At 41.7% G+C, this 18,139-nt stretch overlaps 3 protein-coding genes across 5 annotated transcripts in view; 2 read left to right on the top strand and 1 right to left on the bottom strand.

The window, feature by feature from the left end:
• Window positions 1-995, top strand: part of LOC306656996 (uncharacterized protein) — a gene marked incomplete at its 5' end in the record, with an annotated part of 173,356 nt that extends 172,361 nt beyond the window's left edge. Inside the window, one exon of the mRNA XM_079132661.1 lies at window positions 612-995. Within this exon, the coding sequence (XP_078988787.1) occupies window positions 612-871 (260 nt within the window). The 3' untranslated portion in view covers window positions 872-995. The remainder of the gene's footprint in view (window positions 1-611) is intronic.
• The window catches only part of MFF (mitochondrial fission factor), a 58,938-nt gene that overhangs the window by 5,028 nt on the left and 35,771 nt on the right, over window positions 1-18,139 (bottom strand). For 2 of the 3 annotated variants that reach the window (XR_013762689.1, XR_013762690.1), the window contains exon 13: window positions 16,060-16,099. The gene's annotated coding sequence lies outside the window, so the exon portion shown is untranslated. Of the gene's footprint in view, window positions 1-1,701; window positions 4,347-16,059; window positions 16,100-18,139 lie in introns of those variants that run through there. The other variant, XM_079132642.1, reaches the window with a different exon arrangement.
• On the top strand, window positions 4,443-17,239 carry TM4SF20 (transmembrane 4 L six family member 20). Its single transcript, XM_079132652.1, has 4 exons — window positions 4,443-5,243; window positions 11,001-11,066; window positions 15,013-15,164; window positions 16,930-17,239. The coding sequence occupies exons 1-4, from the start codon at window positions 5,061-5,063 to the stop codon at window positions 17,207-17,209; spliced, it is 681 nt and encodes a 226-aa protein (XP_078988778.1). The 5' UTR covers window positions 4,443-5,060; the 3' UTR covers window positions 17,210-17,239.

Here is an 18,139-nt window from a genome sequence, read left to right as displayed (position 1 = left end):
AAACTCAGTTCCTCACACATGCTAGCTGGGCAAGTGCTCTGCCACTGAGCTACACTCCTAGCCATGTCTCTTGTTTACAAAACCCAAGGAGAACCAGTGACAGCAAGGAACTCAAAACAAACAGAAAAGGCCCCAAAGACTCTTCTCCTTGCATTTCTTTGCACCATCTCTTAAGAAATCAGTGATGACATTGAATACAAATAGGAAAGGCAAAGTGTCACAATGCCAATCATGCTTATGGTTTAAATCAAGATTTCAGAGTTAAACTTTGGTTTTGCAGAAAATAAGTATGAGAGCAAAATATTTCAGAGCTTTACCATCCTATTGTGAACATGTCTTCAAAACAAATACATTCAGAACTAAAATAAGTTATTTATGTTGAAAAGTCACTAAGAAGGAAGTAAACCCAAGTTTTACAGCAGAATTCTCCCAAGGAATGAGATAAACAACAACAGGAAACTAATCACGTGCTTGAGTCATGCCCAAGCCACAGACGGTACTTAAGGGCCCAGCAGAAGGAGGCTCCAGACCTCCTGTCCTCTCCTCAGTCCTTCCTACTCACTGCACCTGAGTCCTCTCTCCTGACACCATGGGCTGCTGTGGCTGTGGAGGTTGTGGTGGCTGCGGCAGCTGCGGTGGCTGCGGCAGCTGTGGTGGCTGCGGTGGCTGCAGCAGTGGGTGCGGTGGCTGTGGGGGCTGCTGCTCCAGCTGCTGCGGCTGCTGCGGCTGCTGCACCCCCGTGGTCTGCTGCTGCCGCCGCAGCTGCTGCAGCTCCTGTGGCTGCGGCTCCTGTGGCTGCGGCTGTGGGAAGGGCTGCTGCCAGCAGAAGTGCTGCCAGAAGTGCTGCTGCCAGAAGCAGTGCTCCTGCTAGGCGGCCGCCGGCCTGGGCAGCTGCTGCTGGAGGCCAGGCTCTGGCCTGTGTCTAGATCCTTCTGTACTTTTATCTCCTCTGGTTCACCTAAGTGTCAGTCATGTAAATTAATTAGAAATCGGAAGATGGCATTTCTAGCTGCCTGCTGGAAGAGTCAGTCCATCTCCTTGAGCCTTGCTTATTCATCTATAAAACAATGAGGGTGAACTAAGAACCTCTAAGAACTCTTTCATCTTTGACAGCATGTGAACCTGAGTTCTCAGAACTAAAGCCACAGGCCTCCCCCGACCACTCTGAGGATTTCTCCCCAGTCTAAGCAGACCTGACCCCGCTTGGCTTCCGAGATCACGGACATTTGGGCTGTATGGCCGCACACAACTCTGAGGAGATTTCTGTGGGCTTGACATTTTTCTCTTGTCCACACTTTGGCTATGGTGGACATTAACATCCATTCATATAAAAAATTCACCCTCGATCCAATGAGAACCATTGATCATAATCTGTATTACAACAAAATCAAGCCAAAGCTCACTTTATACTGGCAAAACAAATTTGCATTAATGAGCTCAGTGGAATGAAATAATGCTTTTTAATATAGTCCATTCATCTGAAATATTTGTTTGTGAAACTTCTCTACTTATATGACTGCTTGCATAGGTTATATGCTGTACATTTCTTACATGTTCAGATGTTTCTTTATTTTCTTAAATATAACATCTTTTTTTCTTTTTCTTTTCTTTTTTTTTTTTTTTTTGCAGTGCTGAGGATCGAACCCAGGGCCTTGTGCTTGCGAGGCAAGCACTCGACCAACTGAGCTATATCCCCAGCCCAAATATAACATCTTAATAAAACATTATGAAAATATAACATTTCACTGTCTTGGTTTTGATTTGCTTGTTAAGGAATGGAGCTGATTGGTAACACGAGTTGTAAACTTCAGGAAAGTTATAAGATGAACGACACGGGACACTAACTTTATTAGGTTAATGCAAACTGCTGTGACAAATTGACACAAAAGCAGATAATGAATCAACGTAAGTTCTGTTCTTGTTGACATCAGCTATTCTGAGCAGTTTTAGGTGGGCAGAGGGGATGTGGGTTGGGGCTGCTGTTCTCTATTTAGTCGCTCAGGGATCTGGGTTGAAAGAAGTGTTAACATTTTTAAAACATCTGCTCTAATGTAGCTTAGCATCTCCTGTCTATGAATAAAAGAGGGTAGACAAATTCCATCACTTCTTAAGCTTTTTGACTTGTGACACAGCTTCCTTCCTCTCTCTTACTATTGGTTAGAAGTAGTCATATGGTCCTACCTAGATGGAAAGTGTGGTACTGGGAAATGGGGAAATGCAGAGATGTAATATAAAAGGAAAATACCTAAGTGTTGCATGGACAGTTATCTACGTGTGCCATATAAAACCCACGCTCTAATGAAACTCTCAACTGGAGTGACTGGACTGTGTTTGGAAGAAGTTGTTCTAAGGCAACCTGGGTGGGTGTTTATTACCCATTCAGATCACTTGGGTTCCTTCCTGGGGGTAGCTAACAGGTCAGACAGCAGACTCAGTGTGTCGTTGGGAGCTATCTTAATGTCATGTGAATCTTCCATAGTGTGGAGCTTCAGGGACAAGAGGTGAGAAGATTGAGCAGAAGACTGTAGGCACTAGTGTGCCCTGACTTGTTCTTAAAATGTTACACATCATTCCAGAATCACAGTGTAAACACAATTCAAATTAATTTTTGAAGGATCTGGTATATGGTAACCCTAGATAATCTGGAAGATGGTTTCTCCATACAATACAACTTAATGAGATCACCATGGTGGCTTTATGAACTCTGTTGTTCAATAACCATTTCAGTGCCCTGTTTTTTCTTTCTGTATGGCAGAGGTGGGATAATTGGAAACTACACTTCCCAGAATCCTCTGCATGTGGGATCTGGATATTGCAACAATTAGACCAATCCTTCAGGGTCACGGAAGACCACCTGAGGTGAAACCTGTCTTCTTACTCTTGTCTATTCCTGCTGACAGGAAGATGTGGCTGGGAAGCACACGGATTTTTCTGCACTGCAGTCCTGTATCCAGATGATTCTCCTGGGACCATATAATAGTTGTGTGGAAGTTAAGCAGCAGTCGCAATGGCAATAGTGGTTAAATTCCGTGTTTCACGGTGCAATCATTAGCTTGGAGGGTGTGGCAGGGTGAGAACAGGGTGGTGGTCTCCTGGACAGTAGCTACAGTGCATAAACTTGGAACAATTCAGAGGGAGCTTCTCGATTTCCTTGCCTTTCTGATTACTGCAGAGGCAGCCTCTCCCCTGGGGCCAGTCCAGCTGTGTTGTCCTGGGAAGCATTCTGTCAGCCACTCTGGACCCCAGACTGTCCTCCTGCCCTTTTGACAATTTTGCACATTTAACTCCCCAATTGCATCTTGTATCCCTTAACACAGCTGGCAGAACTTCGATTTTCTTGCAAGTGACAGACAATGGTGAAATAAATGCCCTTCTCATAACCTTTTCATCTCAAATTTTAGCAATCTTCCAAAGCTGAGTGGAATCCTGGTTCCCAGTGCCTCTGACAGAACCCTCTTCTGAACTCACAGGATTTTGCTGTTTGGGTGTGCATGTGACAAGTTATTAAAATGCTTTCCTGTCCTGGGTTTTTAGTAGCTTTTGATTTTAGCTCTTTTAGTCGCAGAAAAACAGAAAGCCAGTAAAAAGAGTATAAAGGGAATAATTTAATATGAGATTATAGGGACATTCATCGCATGGAAAACAAAGATAGGACCCCAGGTCTGGCTTCATAAGGCAGAGATCAAGAAGAGTCACTGAGAAGTCCCACCCCTACCCGTTCCCCTAAAGTCGCATGGTCTCTCGCCTCCACTCCACCACATCTGCTCCTCCTCTTCCTTCTCATCTCTCCTGGTGGCCTTGCCTGCTACAGTCCATTTGTACCTCTTTTCCAACAACATCTGAACTGTGATAGGGACCACACAGAGGTAGAAGGAAAGAACTGCAGGTCTCAGAGCTGCCTAATGTTTGATTCTATGCTTCTGGAAACATGGAAGTTTGAATCTCACCACCCTCTCAAACTGAAGCTCTGGCCTGGCCATGTCTGTTTGTTGATTTGTTTGACCTGTCTCTGCGTCTGTGGAAGGCTGGATCAAGAGGATGCCACTGCCAATCTGGGTCTCTCAGATCTGCCATGAACACAGGCCCCTGCTGGAGCATGATGGCCAATGAGTGTGAGAACTTTTGTGTTTGAAAGCCTATCCAACTGAGCTGGTAGGAGTCTTTAGGAAACCACAGTCCAGAAATGTAAAGTTCTGTACACGGTCAAGGAAGTATTCAAGGTTTGGATAAAATGAAACAGCCTCCTCTCTGACCTCTCTCCCGCTGCTAGCTTTCATTCTGGTTTTCATCTTTGATCATTTTCAGTCTGGTTAGCATTAGCCAACATCTCTCAGGTCTTAGGTGGCCTATTTCCAAATGGAATCATACAACATAAAAATTATTGTGTGCATGAGAGCAAACAGCCTGGCTGAACCCTAATATATTGACTAATCATTTGTAGAAAATATTTTTCTCCCAATCCCATATATGTTCATGCTTCTATTGAATGATTTCAAAATAAGGAGGGGCTGGGGTTGTGGCTCAGTGGTAGAGTGCTTGCCTACCATGTGTGAGGCACTGGGTTCGATTCTCAGCCCTGAATATAAACAATAAAATAAAATAAGGGTCCATCCACAACTAAAAAAAAAAAAAAACAAAATAAGGAAATTTCAGAGCTGATAATATCAATATTATAGGAAAAATGGTTAATGATAGTTGGATATACTTGACCTCACTTTCCGTAAGGCATACTAGTAAAAGAATATTTGAAGGGAGCTTATCTTAGACCCATCCTTTTTTTCCTTCCAGCTTATATGCACCTTTTTTCATGTGCAAATTTATCTCAGCAACCACAGATATTTTTCTGCCTTCTTTCCTTTACCGTATCATAATATAAAGTTATCCTTAGTTCCCATCATAAGCCTCATAACAATGTTCCACCCTATTGGACTCTGAACTACTTTCCTCAATTCATTTTTCAAAAGAGCTAAACTTTAACCAGAATGTTTGGATAAAAGGCAAGACTGTGTCATGCCAGTACAGCCACTTGAACAAGGCTTCTCGCCAAACCCGGAGTGACCATGACGTGCTGTGAGGGGTGGACATCCTGCAATGGGATCTGCCTGCTGATCCTGCTGCTGATTGGAATAGTGCTCAATGCCATTCCTCTGGGTATCGACTTAGTCAAGCAAGACAAAGGTTTTCAAAACCCCATCTCCTGCTATGAGTGGTTGTTCCCAGGAATTATAGGAGCAGGTTTGATGGTGAGTAAAGTTTATTTGACTTGATTTGGAGAAGGGTCTGCCTCAATTTTAATGCTCCTAAAGACTGTCTTGCAGCCTTGCAGTCGGCCAGGGATGGTTAGGAGCAGTGGTATAGTACTAATTTACATTGGTCATCAGTGAACAATGGTAAATAAACTATGTGATGCTGATAGGGACAAGGTAAATCTATTCCCTCAACTTGCCTCTGCCCCACACCTGTCTCTAATGACTTATAGGGAATATAAAAGCAGGAAGTTGCTCAGTGGGACTGAGGAGACACATTCCCACGCAGGATGAGCTTTGAGAAGGGTAAGGCATGGCTGTGCACCTGAAGGGAGTTGGCCTAAAAATGAAGCCTGAGATCCTGGGTTTCTGATCTCAGGGACTCTGTGGTTTGGCTATGACACAGGGCCCAGAATGTCATGCACTTTAATAGTTGGGTGGTGATTTACAGGTCTACCTTTGCTGCATAGGGCAATACCAAACCCATGAGCGGGCCTGATCACACAGCGGGGCATTTCAGCAGGGAGATTAGACGCCTCCCAGGAGCCCTGATGTGCAGGCCTGGCCAGGACCCACTTGTATTGTGAAATACTACTTTCAGACCATCTCAGCTACAGGTCTGCCGCCAATACCTTACAGCGGTGTTGTTTCCATATTTGTAAAGCGGGGCAGTGGGTGTTGAAGTTGGTCATTCAGCACCCAGGAAATTTGCTTTTGTTTGTTCCACTACTTGTGTGCTACTCAGGGGGCTGAGTTAGTGCTGCAGAAATGAGTTTGTGTGTGTTTGTGTGTGTGTGTGTGTGTGTGTGTGTGAGAGAGAGAGAGAGAGAGAGAGAGAGAGAGAGAGAGAGAGAGAGATTAACAGTGTTTTAGAGAGAATAAAATGTGGAAGTAACATCTAAAGAAATTTAGGACACACAGAAGAAAAATCCTGGACACAGTATTCTATTTGAATCCCTAGTTTTCCCCCCAGTACTGGGGAGTAAATTTACCTCACATGCTCAGCGCAAGACTCTACCTCTGCGCCACATCCCCAGTCCATTTTGCTTTTCATTTTGAGACAGGGTCTTGCCAAGTTGCCCAGACAGGCCTTGAACTTGTGATCCCTTGGCCTCGGCTTCCTGAGTTGCTGCGCTAAGGGTGTGCAGCACTGCCTGAGGCTTGAATCACCAATTCTTAAAGATGACCAGTTATTGCTACTGGCCTTATTTCCAGACTTGCATACAAACACTCTTAGGGCATCATATTCTAAACTTCAGATGGAACTTCACCCTTTGGTTGGCCCACTGGATTTGAAGCCACTCTGTCTTCAACACTCCATTCTAGGAAGCATACTGAAAGGTTGATGGCTACTTTGCTTTTACCATCATGTGCAATCTAGTCACCTGCTTTAGGTAGAAAGAACCAATGGGAAAGTTTTTAGAAAGTTCTGGGGTTTTGTTTTTGTTTTGACTTTTTGTATTGGGGATTGCAACCAGGGCCTCACAGATGATAGTCAAGAACTCTACCCCAGCCCTTTTTTGTTTTTATTTTGAGACAGGGGCTTGCTAAATTGCCAATCTGGTCTTGAGGCCTGACTCTGGGCTACTTCTTTAAACTGCCATGACAACTCTCTTCCAGGCTGAAAGAGAGAAAATACATTTCTGAGCATCATGAAGAAACTGCAAATCGTGTCTATTTCTCCCCCCTGTAGAAAGCTTCTCCCTGCCCGAGTAGATGAGCCTTCTCTGCATCTGGCTTATGCAGAAGCCAGGAGAAGTTGGCTACTCCATCATAACTTCATGATGGAAATTTCTATAGTTCCTAACAGTTCCTGAGTTAAGATAATCCATTCAAATCAGCTCATGTAGCTTTAGATACAAATTGACCTTGCCATAAACCCCATGATAATTTTTAAACATTTTCTTACTATTATTAAAGGAATTCGAGGTTGTCATGGCACATACCTACACCCCTTATAGTCTTCTTTTGAGAGACCAGGGGCAGGGGGAGAAAAGAGAGAAAGACACAGAGAAAGACAGGACATAAAGAAATCTTCCATATATTGACAATCTGCTAGGTACCAGCTATGGGGTTCATAGATTACATTGTTATCTCATTTAAGTTCTCCAGTTATCTGAACAGACATTACCATTGGTACTTTATTGACCAGCAAACAGGAAGGCAAAGAGTGTTAGTAAGGTCACAGGTGCATGTGAAAGCTAATTCCAGATTCATCTGATTCCAAAGCTAGCAAAGTACCATAGTCCTCAACACCTGTCTGAGAGAGAGGTGAAAGACACAATCCATAATGTAATCCATAAAGTTAAGTGACCAGGAAGCTGAATCATTGAAAGGTTATATATGCTTGTGAAACAGTTTCAGAGAAACTGGATTTCCTTGTTCCACCACTAAATCTATTTTACCACCCTCAATAAATATTAACTAATGCTTTTGATGCCAGACTACCCTGTATTCCTTAGTATTACAGAATGGCACTAAGCATCAAACTTTTTGAAAATCTGAAATGCACTTTATGAAATAACTTCAGACTCTAGGCTATGCCCCCAAGCAAACAGGTGGGTGGTAGAAGGGCCCAGAAGATAGGAAAGTTTTCCTGGGCTCTCTACAGAATGTGGAAGAATCTTTTCCAAAGGGAATGATGTCTTTTACAACATCTGCCAAAATACTGACTAGTTCAAAATATTGACCTCACAATAAACTGATAAATACACAGAAACATTTGAAAAGAAGAAATCACTGCCTATGGTAAGCACTTTGAGCCTAGTTCTTGAAGTCTTTAGGAACTTGCTGTAGCATGTCAAATTAGTGCCGCTTCGAAAATGGGGCATTTTTCAGGAAGTTGCTAATAATACAAACTCTGGAATTCGTTATTGATTACTTCATGAAATACTTTCATTTTATTATTTTATGACTTACCCCAAACAGAGGCAAACATTTTTATCTTTGGAAACCATAACAAAGTAAAAATGTGCAGTTAATTATCTTTAACTTCTTATCTTCTAGCGATTCATACAAATGTTATTTGTTCAAGTACTAAAAAATATTTAAAATGTTTCCTTGAAAAGTATAACATAAAGGCCATTTTATTTTACCTGAAGTTAATTGTAAGCCTGAACTTAATCAGGCTTTTATTTTTTGAGTTCTCCTATTATATAATGGCAATTTATCAAAGTCTGTTAAAATCTTCACAGAAAACAAATGTTGAAGTTAAATAGATTAGAAGATATTGAATATCAGGCATTTGCAAAATATAGTACTTAAATTTATGGTGACCTATACCTTTGCATGTTGCTCTCACGTTCAAGTGATGAGAAATCAGAGTTCTGTCACAGAATTTTTAATTGTCTAAAGCTCTTCTGTACTTCCTTTGTAAAATTGCATAACTTACTTCCAAAACTGAATAAAAGACAGACTAGCAAGACTTTTAATTAAAAAAAAACTTCGTGCATTCAAGTATGCTTAGAAATGGAAGAGAAAGAGCATTCTCATAATAACTCGTTTTGGCAGGAGGTTGCCTGGTAGAAGTGTAATTCCATTATGTGCACACGCTCCACGCACACACACTTTCCCATTTAATGTCTACCCCATAAAGAGTTCCTTCCATTTCCAAAGCTCTGAATGGGCAAAATGTTTGAAGCGTAATGAGTTGTTATTAAGTTATTCAGCATGGCAAAATAAAGATGTGTTGACATGCCATGAAATTGCCCAGTGATGATTCACACATTACAAGCCGTTACTTTACAAACCCCCTTTACTAGGGAATCATATGCATAAATATTTAGTATCTCTGAAGTAAATTAATCCTCAAAAAAGTTATCAAAATTTAATTTATACCAACAGGGAAAATGGAATGATGTATTCATTTGTGATTTAATGTTGCTCCACTTTCTTTTAAAAGACTCATTCCCTTTTCTAAATCAGCAGTTGATAAAGAGCCAGATAGTGACGATTTTAGGGTTCGCAAGTCAGACTCTTCCACGATTCAGCTCTACTATTGGTGTGCAAAAGTAGTCATAGACAATGTGTAAATGAATGTGCAGTTGGTGTTCCAATAAAACTTAATTTACAAAAGAGAGATGGCAGACCATAGTCTGCCAGTTCTTATCCTTAATGACTTGTACTGTAAGCTCAGAGGCAGCTTATGGATACAAGAGACTCAGTGCACGAATGCCAATACTTATTTGTGGTTGAAATTTCCTTTTCCTTTCCTTCTGGGCTTTCAGCTCTGCCTCCCCCTCCCCAGGTGGCTAGATAGCCATATTCACATGTGGCCTGTGATTTGCAAGAGGATTGGTATTCAAGGTAAAGTGTAAGCAAAGTTATTGTAACATACAAAGTGACCCGGAGTCTGAGCATGATCATGTTAGGAAGTGTTAGGAAGATGCCTTCGCGAGAGGTAAATCTGAGACCTGTTCTGTAGATGTGTGTGTGTGTGTGTGTGTGTGTGTGTGTGTGTGTATAAAATATATCTTTACAAAGGAGCAGTTAGAAGGATGCAAGATAAGCAAGTTTGCTAGTGAGGAAGATAAGAACTAACAAATTCTATGTGGGAAATGGGGAGGGTTTTAGCACTCAATCAGTCAATGTGGTTAAGAGCCTCACAGCCTAGTTTTGAGTCCCATCTCTTGCACCTTATTCAGCAAGCTACTCAAACTTCCTGTGCCTCTGTTTCCCCATTGGCACGGCGACTCAAGAGGCTAAGACAGGAGGATTGCAAGTTAGAGGCTAGCCTCAACAACTTAGCAAGACCCTGTCTCAAAATAAAACATAAAAAGTAAATCAATGGCAGAGCAACCCTGGTTTCAATCCACAGTGCCAATAAATAAATAAGTAGGTGTCTACATCACAGGATTGATCACAGGAGTGTTGTGAGGATGGCAGGAACTACAGCGTGGAAACCACTGCCGACCGCCTGGCATGCAGTTAGAGCTCAGCAGGATGTTAGGAAACAAGAGTAGGAGACAGAACCACTCAGGGACAGCTGGGCTGAGATGGCAGAAACACCTCGGGCTAAAATTTCACAAGTGGAAGGAAGCAATTTACATTCCACCCCTCAATGACACAAAACTCCTTCTAGTAAGAATTTCTAGTCATAGCTGCTGACTAAATATTTCTAAATACTGAAGTTCCCAAACATGGCAGCATTTGTGACAGCTTTCGCTGGCAGTGTGTATTTCCCTCTGCATGGAACGTGATGGAGACAAGAGTTCTGAACATCGGGGTAAAGTCAGATCATTGCAGATGGTGGATATGGGAGTGGAAGAGACAAGGTGGACCCCAAAGCAATGCTCACATAGAGGCTTGGGCAGATGAGCAAGGTGCAAGTGACCCCGAGAGAAGACAGGCAGGCAAATGGGGGTAGTGGGGGGCGTGGTGCTAGAACTGCCAGGCAGAGAGAACCACGGGGTTCTTTCCTGGAGGCTTGCCAGACTCATTCATACCCGTGATGGAAACTGGAGTGAATAGATGACCCCAATCTAGTTAAAATCCAAGTCTCTCGGCAGATGCCTCAGGAAACTTGCAGTGTAGATGGGAGACTTTATAAATGCCATCTGAACACTTCCCCCGTTTTAATCTTTATGGTCGAAATTGTGATCACAAGCTCCCAAGATAAGTGTGTTGCCAAATTTCCTCTCTCGTTCTCTGGAGACCTGATTTCCCACAACTGGTGATAAACGGAAGGGGAAGATGATTGCTTTTTCATCAGATGAGAAGAAACAATACTCATCTTTCTCATAATGTAATTTCCAGGTCATTCCAGCAACAACGATGTCCTTGGCGGCAAGAAAAAGAGGCTGTTGCAACAACAAGACCGGAGTGAGTACTGAGCTTTGGAAGCTGAGGTGCATCAACAGCTGTTGACATCCAAGCAAAGCCACCCTGAGTCATCTGCCCCTACTGAATCACAGCAGGGCTCCACTGGCAGGGTCACAGGATTAGGATGATTAGATGATAGGATGGAAATTAAGCAGGATTTTTTTTTTTTTTTCCTCATAAAAATTCAACTTTGGAGCTAGCCTTTGGTCCTTTCCTCATTATTCAAGTCACTTATCCAAAAGAGTTTAAAGAGAGGAGACTTACAGCCAGGTGCGGGGGCACATGCTTGTAAGCCCAGTGATTTGGGAGGATGAAGCAGGAGGATCAGGAGTTCAAAGTCAGCCTCAGCAACTTAGCGAGACCCTAAGCAACTTAGCGAAACCCCGTCTCAAAATAAAACATAAAAAAGGGCTGGTGATGTAGCTCACTGGGTTCAATTCCCAGTACAGAGAGAGAGAGAGAGAGAGAGAGAGAGAGAGACTAATAAGGCATACTCAGAGCTGTGATCAATTTCATAACTGTCAAACAAGCATTAGGTTTTGTGGTGTGTATAAAATAATTAGAGAAAAAATACTCTCAGTTCTCTCATGCATATGAGGTTGCTTTGCCAGGATTCCAATGATAATTGTCCCTATCCAATTAAATAAAAGGAAATGCCAGTTATTTTTTTCAAACATTTAATACCTACTCAAATATGTTATCAATATTATTTAATCTTCTCAAAACTCTTAAGTGGGAAATAGAAAGAGTTGGGCTTTATTGGCCAAGAAATTGATGCTCAGAAAAAGCAATCATTTGGGGCTGAAGTGTAGCTCAGTTGTAGAATGCTTGCCTAGCATGCACAAGACCCTGGGTTTGATCTCCAGACCAAAAAACAACCACAAAACAAAAACAAACAAGCAAACAAAAAACCCAAAACAATAATTTGCCAGTTGTAGCACAGTTAGTAAGTGGGTTTTTCCAAATCCACCAGACTCCAACAGTCTCCATACACTGTTTATGCTGTGAATGTTGCTACCAAGTTTCATGGCAGGCTCTTGTGATTCTCTAAAAGGATCGATCAATAACAAGCAGTTGAAGTAAAGATGCCGGGCAGAGCTTGGCACATTTAAAGGAGGTCTTAAAGCAACGATCCCCAGTCACATGAGAACATTTACACCAGCTAGGCAGATTGACAGAATTACCAATTCCTAGGTGGCCCTGCAAGATTCTGCATCGGTATTTTTCAGAAGCCCCCAAGGTGATTCTAATGTGCTTCTGAGATGACAACCACTGTTTCAAAGAAAATAATTGTACCCATAACTGAACTTACATTTTTAAAAAATACTATCTGCTTCTGGCATTTGCTATTTCTCTAGAATTACAAAAATTAATTAGTATTTCCAGTTTGTCTTTGTTCGTGACACATCATAGGTATTCAACAGACATTAGTCTTCAGTTTCTCCGGCCTATCCCTTTTCTTCATAATCTACAATAATTTAGTCTGACTTTGTATCACTTCATAAGCAAGGGATCATCCTTTCAAAGGTCACTTGAGTTCTCTATCCTTGGAGGCTACAGCAAGGTGGGAATAACCAAGACACTTTTCACAAAGGTACTGGGCTTGACTCAGTAGGTGGCTTTGCTCCTGACACCCACCTTGAAAATAATTAAGTCATGCTTGGGCGGGATTCTCGATTATTCCATGCTGAGGGTCTTGAGGGGCTCCTGGAGTGCCACAGGGGTACTGTCTAATACTGATGATGCTCTACGAATATCAGTGCTAGCTATTTAAATCATAGTTGTCAGTTTGTACTGATGATCTAGTTAATGTCATAAAACCTTCTTAGCAACTTTTTTTACTTGTTGGTAGGCAGGTGAGGACTATTGTTGAAGTCACACCTGCTATCTTCTAAGTCTAGAAAAGACCAAAGCATCATAAAAACAACAAAGGTGTGATCTCGGAAGGGCAGGAAAGGAGGTACCCAGGCTTGTTCCCTAGTTTAACTGTTCCTTGCTTCCTTCTCCTTTCCAGTTTTTGTTTCTGAATATGCAATAGCTCTGCTAAATCACTTAAATAAATCCCCACTCTAAGGCCAACACAGAAGCCTGGGATCACTTTCTGTAGCCAGATTCTTTTCTAGTGATGAATCAGAAATGGATGAGCAGAAAATAAACAAAGTGCCTTTTTTTTTTTTTTTTTTTTTGGTACTAGGGATTGAACCCAGGGGTGCTCCACCACTGAGTACACCCCTACCCACTAGCCCTTTTAATTTTGAGACAGGATCTTGCCAAGTTGCCCAGGCTGGCCTTGAACTTGCAATCTTCCTGCCTCGGCTTCCCAAGTAGCTGAGATTACAGATGTGCACCACTATGCCTAGTTCATAGCAACATCTTCTGATGAGTAAATTTAACTGGCAGAAGTCACAGTATGCAGGAGAACCAGGATTTGAATTCAGTTGGCAGAAGTGCAGTGTGGTGACTAACGTCCGGGCACCAATGCTTTCCAGCTGACATCCTGGGGATTTGTCTACCTCCCTGAGCTGCAGTTACCTCTTCCCTAAATGGGAATAATAATAGTGTCTCTCTCCTGGGATTGTTCAAAGGATTGAGCGAGGAAATTACTATATGTAAGATCAAATGTACAGGCAGCCAGGGGACTCTGCCCACTCACTGAAAGGTCTGAAGAGTATGCCCACCATCCCTCTGGGAGCTGCAGTATTCTTCCATCAAAGAAGGGATGTTTCTCTCATTTTATTTCTACTGATTTGGAAATATACCACAATCATCACAAACGACTTCTCTGAAACAATGGAGAGTTTGCTTTTGGAAATAAAAACACGTACACATTAACTTTTCTCTCCCATGCCAAATTCCATGCTGTTTTCTGTTACCATGGCTGACTCATGAAATAAAAGACATTTATCGTTTTCCCCTGTAACACAGCAGTTCTCAACCGTGGGCTACTTTAACCCTCAATGCCCACCTGACGGGGGTATCTGGCATGTCTGGAGATGTTTCTGGTTGACACACTGGGCTGGAGGAGGAGTGATGCTAGCTTCCAGTGGTGAGACCGGATGCCAGTCAGTCGTGCCAAGCTAGAAGTCCTGCTCCAACGCTCCGCAGCTGCTTGCTGCAGGGTGCTGGCCACTGTCACAGAAGCAGCAGGGTCAAATCTGAATCAAAGAGTTGGGAGCCCAAGGGTCGGTGGTTAACATCTAGCTGAGGTTCTATGAGGGAGGAAGTGCACAATATAGGGATAAGGAACCAGTGCCTGATGGCTGGACAAAATAGACAAGCCTCAGGAATACCCGAGGTGAGCTTTGTTTTCAGCCAGGGGTAGTGGCACACACCTGTAGTTACAGCTCCTGGAGAGGCTGAGGCAGGAGGATCACAACTTTGAGGCCAGCCTTAGCAAATTAGTGAGACCCTGTCTCAGAATAAAAGGGGCTGGGGATATAGCTCAGTTGGTAGAGTGCTTGCCTTGCATGCTCAAGGCCCTGGGTTCAATCCCCAGCACCAAAAAGGGGAGGGAAAAAAAAAAAAAAAAAAAAAAAAAAAGCAGGGGTGGGTGCTGGGAATGTGGCTCAGTGGTGAAGCTCCCCTGGGTTCAATTCCCAGTACCAAAAAAAGAAAAAAATTTCCAGAGACAGTGACAAGTCCAGCCCTCTTTTATAGGAGTGTGATCAAATGGCAGACACTTCACCCTCTAGGCCTTTCTCACAACAAATCAAACCGTGATCATCAAAGATCTAGTACTACAAAGTGACTAGAGAACAACAGCAGCTCATTTCTAAAAAGGTTATATGGGCTTGGGGACATCCGGAGTGGCAGTGCTTCCCCAGCATGCTCAGGGGCCTAGGTTCCACCCCCAGCACACAACTAACACCGCCACCGTGCTGCAGAAACTGGAACCAGACCCAGGAGGTGTCATCATGCATGCAAATGGCTCTGCTTTATTTTCCAGATGTTTCTTTCATCACTTCTAAATGTGATCACAGTCCTTGGTGCTGTGTATTGCATGCTGGTATCCCTCAAGGCGCTCTCGGAAGGCCCTCTCATTTGTGACTCTCCAGGCAACAGCACCGCCACTTGTGAATTTTCATTAAAGAACTTAACGTAAGTAACCTTTCATTGTCTGACTGTCTTACACAGATGCACCTAGATTAGGGTGTGCTGTGCAAACAATGCCTATATTTTCTTTGATGCAGCTAGTGGGACAAAGCTTAGGAACTCAGCACTTAATCTCAACAGGTACAATCTTACATAGATACAAGGAATTGCTACATTCAGAATGCGCTGGTTTAGCTGATCTCAGTTGGCTTATGCTTGTATTTTTTAAATCGTGTGGTTGCATGTGTAGGTCTATACATTTTTTTCTGGTAATATGCACTTGAAACTTAACTTTCATCCTTGGAGAATGGAAATGTGGGATGCTCTGAGTAGTGAAGGAAATGTTTACTTTCTACACTTCTAATTAAATTGTAATTAGACAATTACAATTGTCTAATTGTAAACTCTCTTTATAATTAAAAAAAATTAATAAAACCTCAATAAATAATAATGTAGTCTTGCCTGCATGATCTAAAAGAAATAAAGAAGTCAGTGGATTTGTACATATTATATACTATAAATGGAAATAAAAATGAGTCATATAATAACAAATAATATTGAAAGTCACATGCAAATGGCTCATTTATCTTTAAGATGGTTTATACCTGTCTAGGCATAATTGGTAAAAACCGTTAGAACAATCGAATTCTTTATCTATCTGTATAGAGTGCTCAGTTTAGAAAATAATCAGATTTTATTTTTGTGGTTACATGAAAAAATTCATCACCCCCTTTTCCCTTATCTTGCTAAATCTAAAAAGGAAAAATCTTTCAAAATTTGCCTAGCATAGTAATTGTGAATTAAAACCCAAAGAAATTTTCCCAACAGACTTGAAATTAGAGATCTCAACCACGGAGGCCCCACACATTTAGCCCTCCGTGATTGAAAACAGCCTGCCAACGTACCGGGTTAAGTTCTGGAAACAGCAGCTCTCAGGTGACCTGTATAGGAAGGGAAGGGAAAGGTTAACCAGCAGTTACAATCCAGTGACCCTGCTTGCCACAAAGCAGGTCCACATTCCATGTGCAGCAAATACTGTTTCCTAGCTGAAAAATCAGTTGTTGGAACCCAGAAATGCAAACTCCCTAGGAACACTCAGTCTTACTCCAGGAAGAACTAGAGAAAATGGTCATAAGATACATGTGTCAGGGTTAAACTTCTCATTTTCCATAGCCTTTAGAACAGGCACCAAGTAGATACATTTGAAATGTCTGGTGAGTTAAAACCACACACTTGGTCAAGAGAGATGCAACATTGCCCTTTGTATGAAGACCTGAGCTTCCTAAAATGGGAGCTCTTTTGTTTTCACATCTTTAGCAAGTGAAAGTGCCTGTATAAGTAGGTGAAAGCATGTGACATTGTTGCTATCCTGACATTGCTTTTTTTTTTCTTTTTTTTGGTACTGGGGGATTGAACACTGGGGCACTTAATGAGCCACATCCCCAGCCCTTATTATTATTTTAAATTTTGGGCCAGGGTCTCACTAAGTTGCTGAGGCTGGCTTTGAACTTGAGATCCTCCTGCCTCAGCCTCCTGAGTTGCTGGAATTACAAGTGTGTCCCATTGCGACCAGCTGATATTCTGCCATTTCTGACAAGGAAAAACAGCAATTTCATGTGGTTCATGCAAGGAGTAGGTGTTCTATATAAATGCTTTTGAATGATGGGATGTATAAGGAATAAAAGTTTTATAACTATTAGGGTTTATGGATCCATGTTCAGAAAAGCCATAGTTTCAGGACACAGTGTTCATCATCTCTTTTGTTTTTCAGTGACTTTCACCCAGAATCCTTCAATCTGCAGTGGTTCTTCAATGATTCTTGTGTACCTCCTACCAGTTCCCCAAACTCTGCCATCAACAAGATGGGCAGTCACTGGAGAATACCTAACTCTGATTCTGAAGCAGACAGACAGAGGATTTTCCACTTTTCAGTATTTTTAAGTCTATTTCTTGTTGGGGTCCTTGAGCTCCTGTTTGGGCTCAGCCAGATAGTCATTGGTTTTCTTGGCTGTCTGTGTGGGGTCTCTAGACAAAGAAGCCAAGTTGTGTAGTTTAATGGTAATAAAATAGAAGCATCAGTACTTGGAATAACTTGAGAATTACATTTAAAATACATGCCTTTAGAAGTTCAATAATGGAATATTGTCTAGAAAGCTGTGTAAGAAATGTTAAAAACATTTTCAAAGTCATCTTTGAGATGATTAAAAAACCCAACCTTTCACATAAAAAGCATGTTGTAAATGCATTAACACCTTCTTATGAAAAGACAAAAATCATTGTTGGTTGATTTTTAGGGAGAAGTGGAGAGAAGCTTACAGTTTGTTTTGTACTTTTCTGTTCTTCCGTGTTATTCCCACTCTCTGGTTATACAGTCTTGTGTGGAGAGGAACAGTTCTGGTGGGAAGATGGCATAGGACAGAAGTGATTCTGGAGGTGAAAGTAGTATGTGGTCTATTTATTGTATTTTTTTATACTTAAAAGAAAACAAATAATATGTATGTACATAAAAATGTAACCTACATGCAATCGAGTCTTTTAAAATCTAATTCCCCAAATTGCAGGAACGGTGAACAGAGAATAGCCCTGTTTTCAAGAAAAAATCAGTCTTTCTTTAAAAGATGGGACAACTAAATAGTGTATTTACCACATTAAAATTTATTAAAGAGACAAAGCTAAAAGTACAATTTTCTGAATGCTATCACTCCTCCATTTTATCTCAATTTTTCTGTTCATTGGGCTTCAGTTTCTAGAAATAACTTACAATATCTGTATTACAGCTGTCCAAATAAATTAGTAACATTAAGAACTTATAAGGCTTTTCTTTAAACCCACTTACCATATGAAGAAAATCCACTCCTACAAATGCCTATGTATCCTGAAGACCTAGTTTAAATATCTCCTAATTGAGGAAGTCTTCCCAGTGTGCACGATTCCAATAATCTAAGTCAACGCTCACCCAAGTCATCATCGTACCCAACACG

Source organism: Sciurus vulgaris (assembly GCF_902686455.1).
Source record: "Sciurus vulgaris genome assembly, chromosome: 3".
In the NCBI taxonomy this organism is placed as follows: domain Eukaryota; kingdom Metazoa; phylum Chordata; class Mammalia; order Rodentia; family Sciuridae; genus Sciurus; species Sciurus vulgaris.
This window is presented reverse-complemented; position numbering and strand designations above follow the sequence as displayed.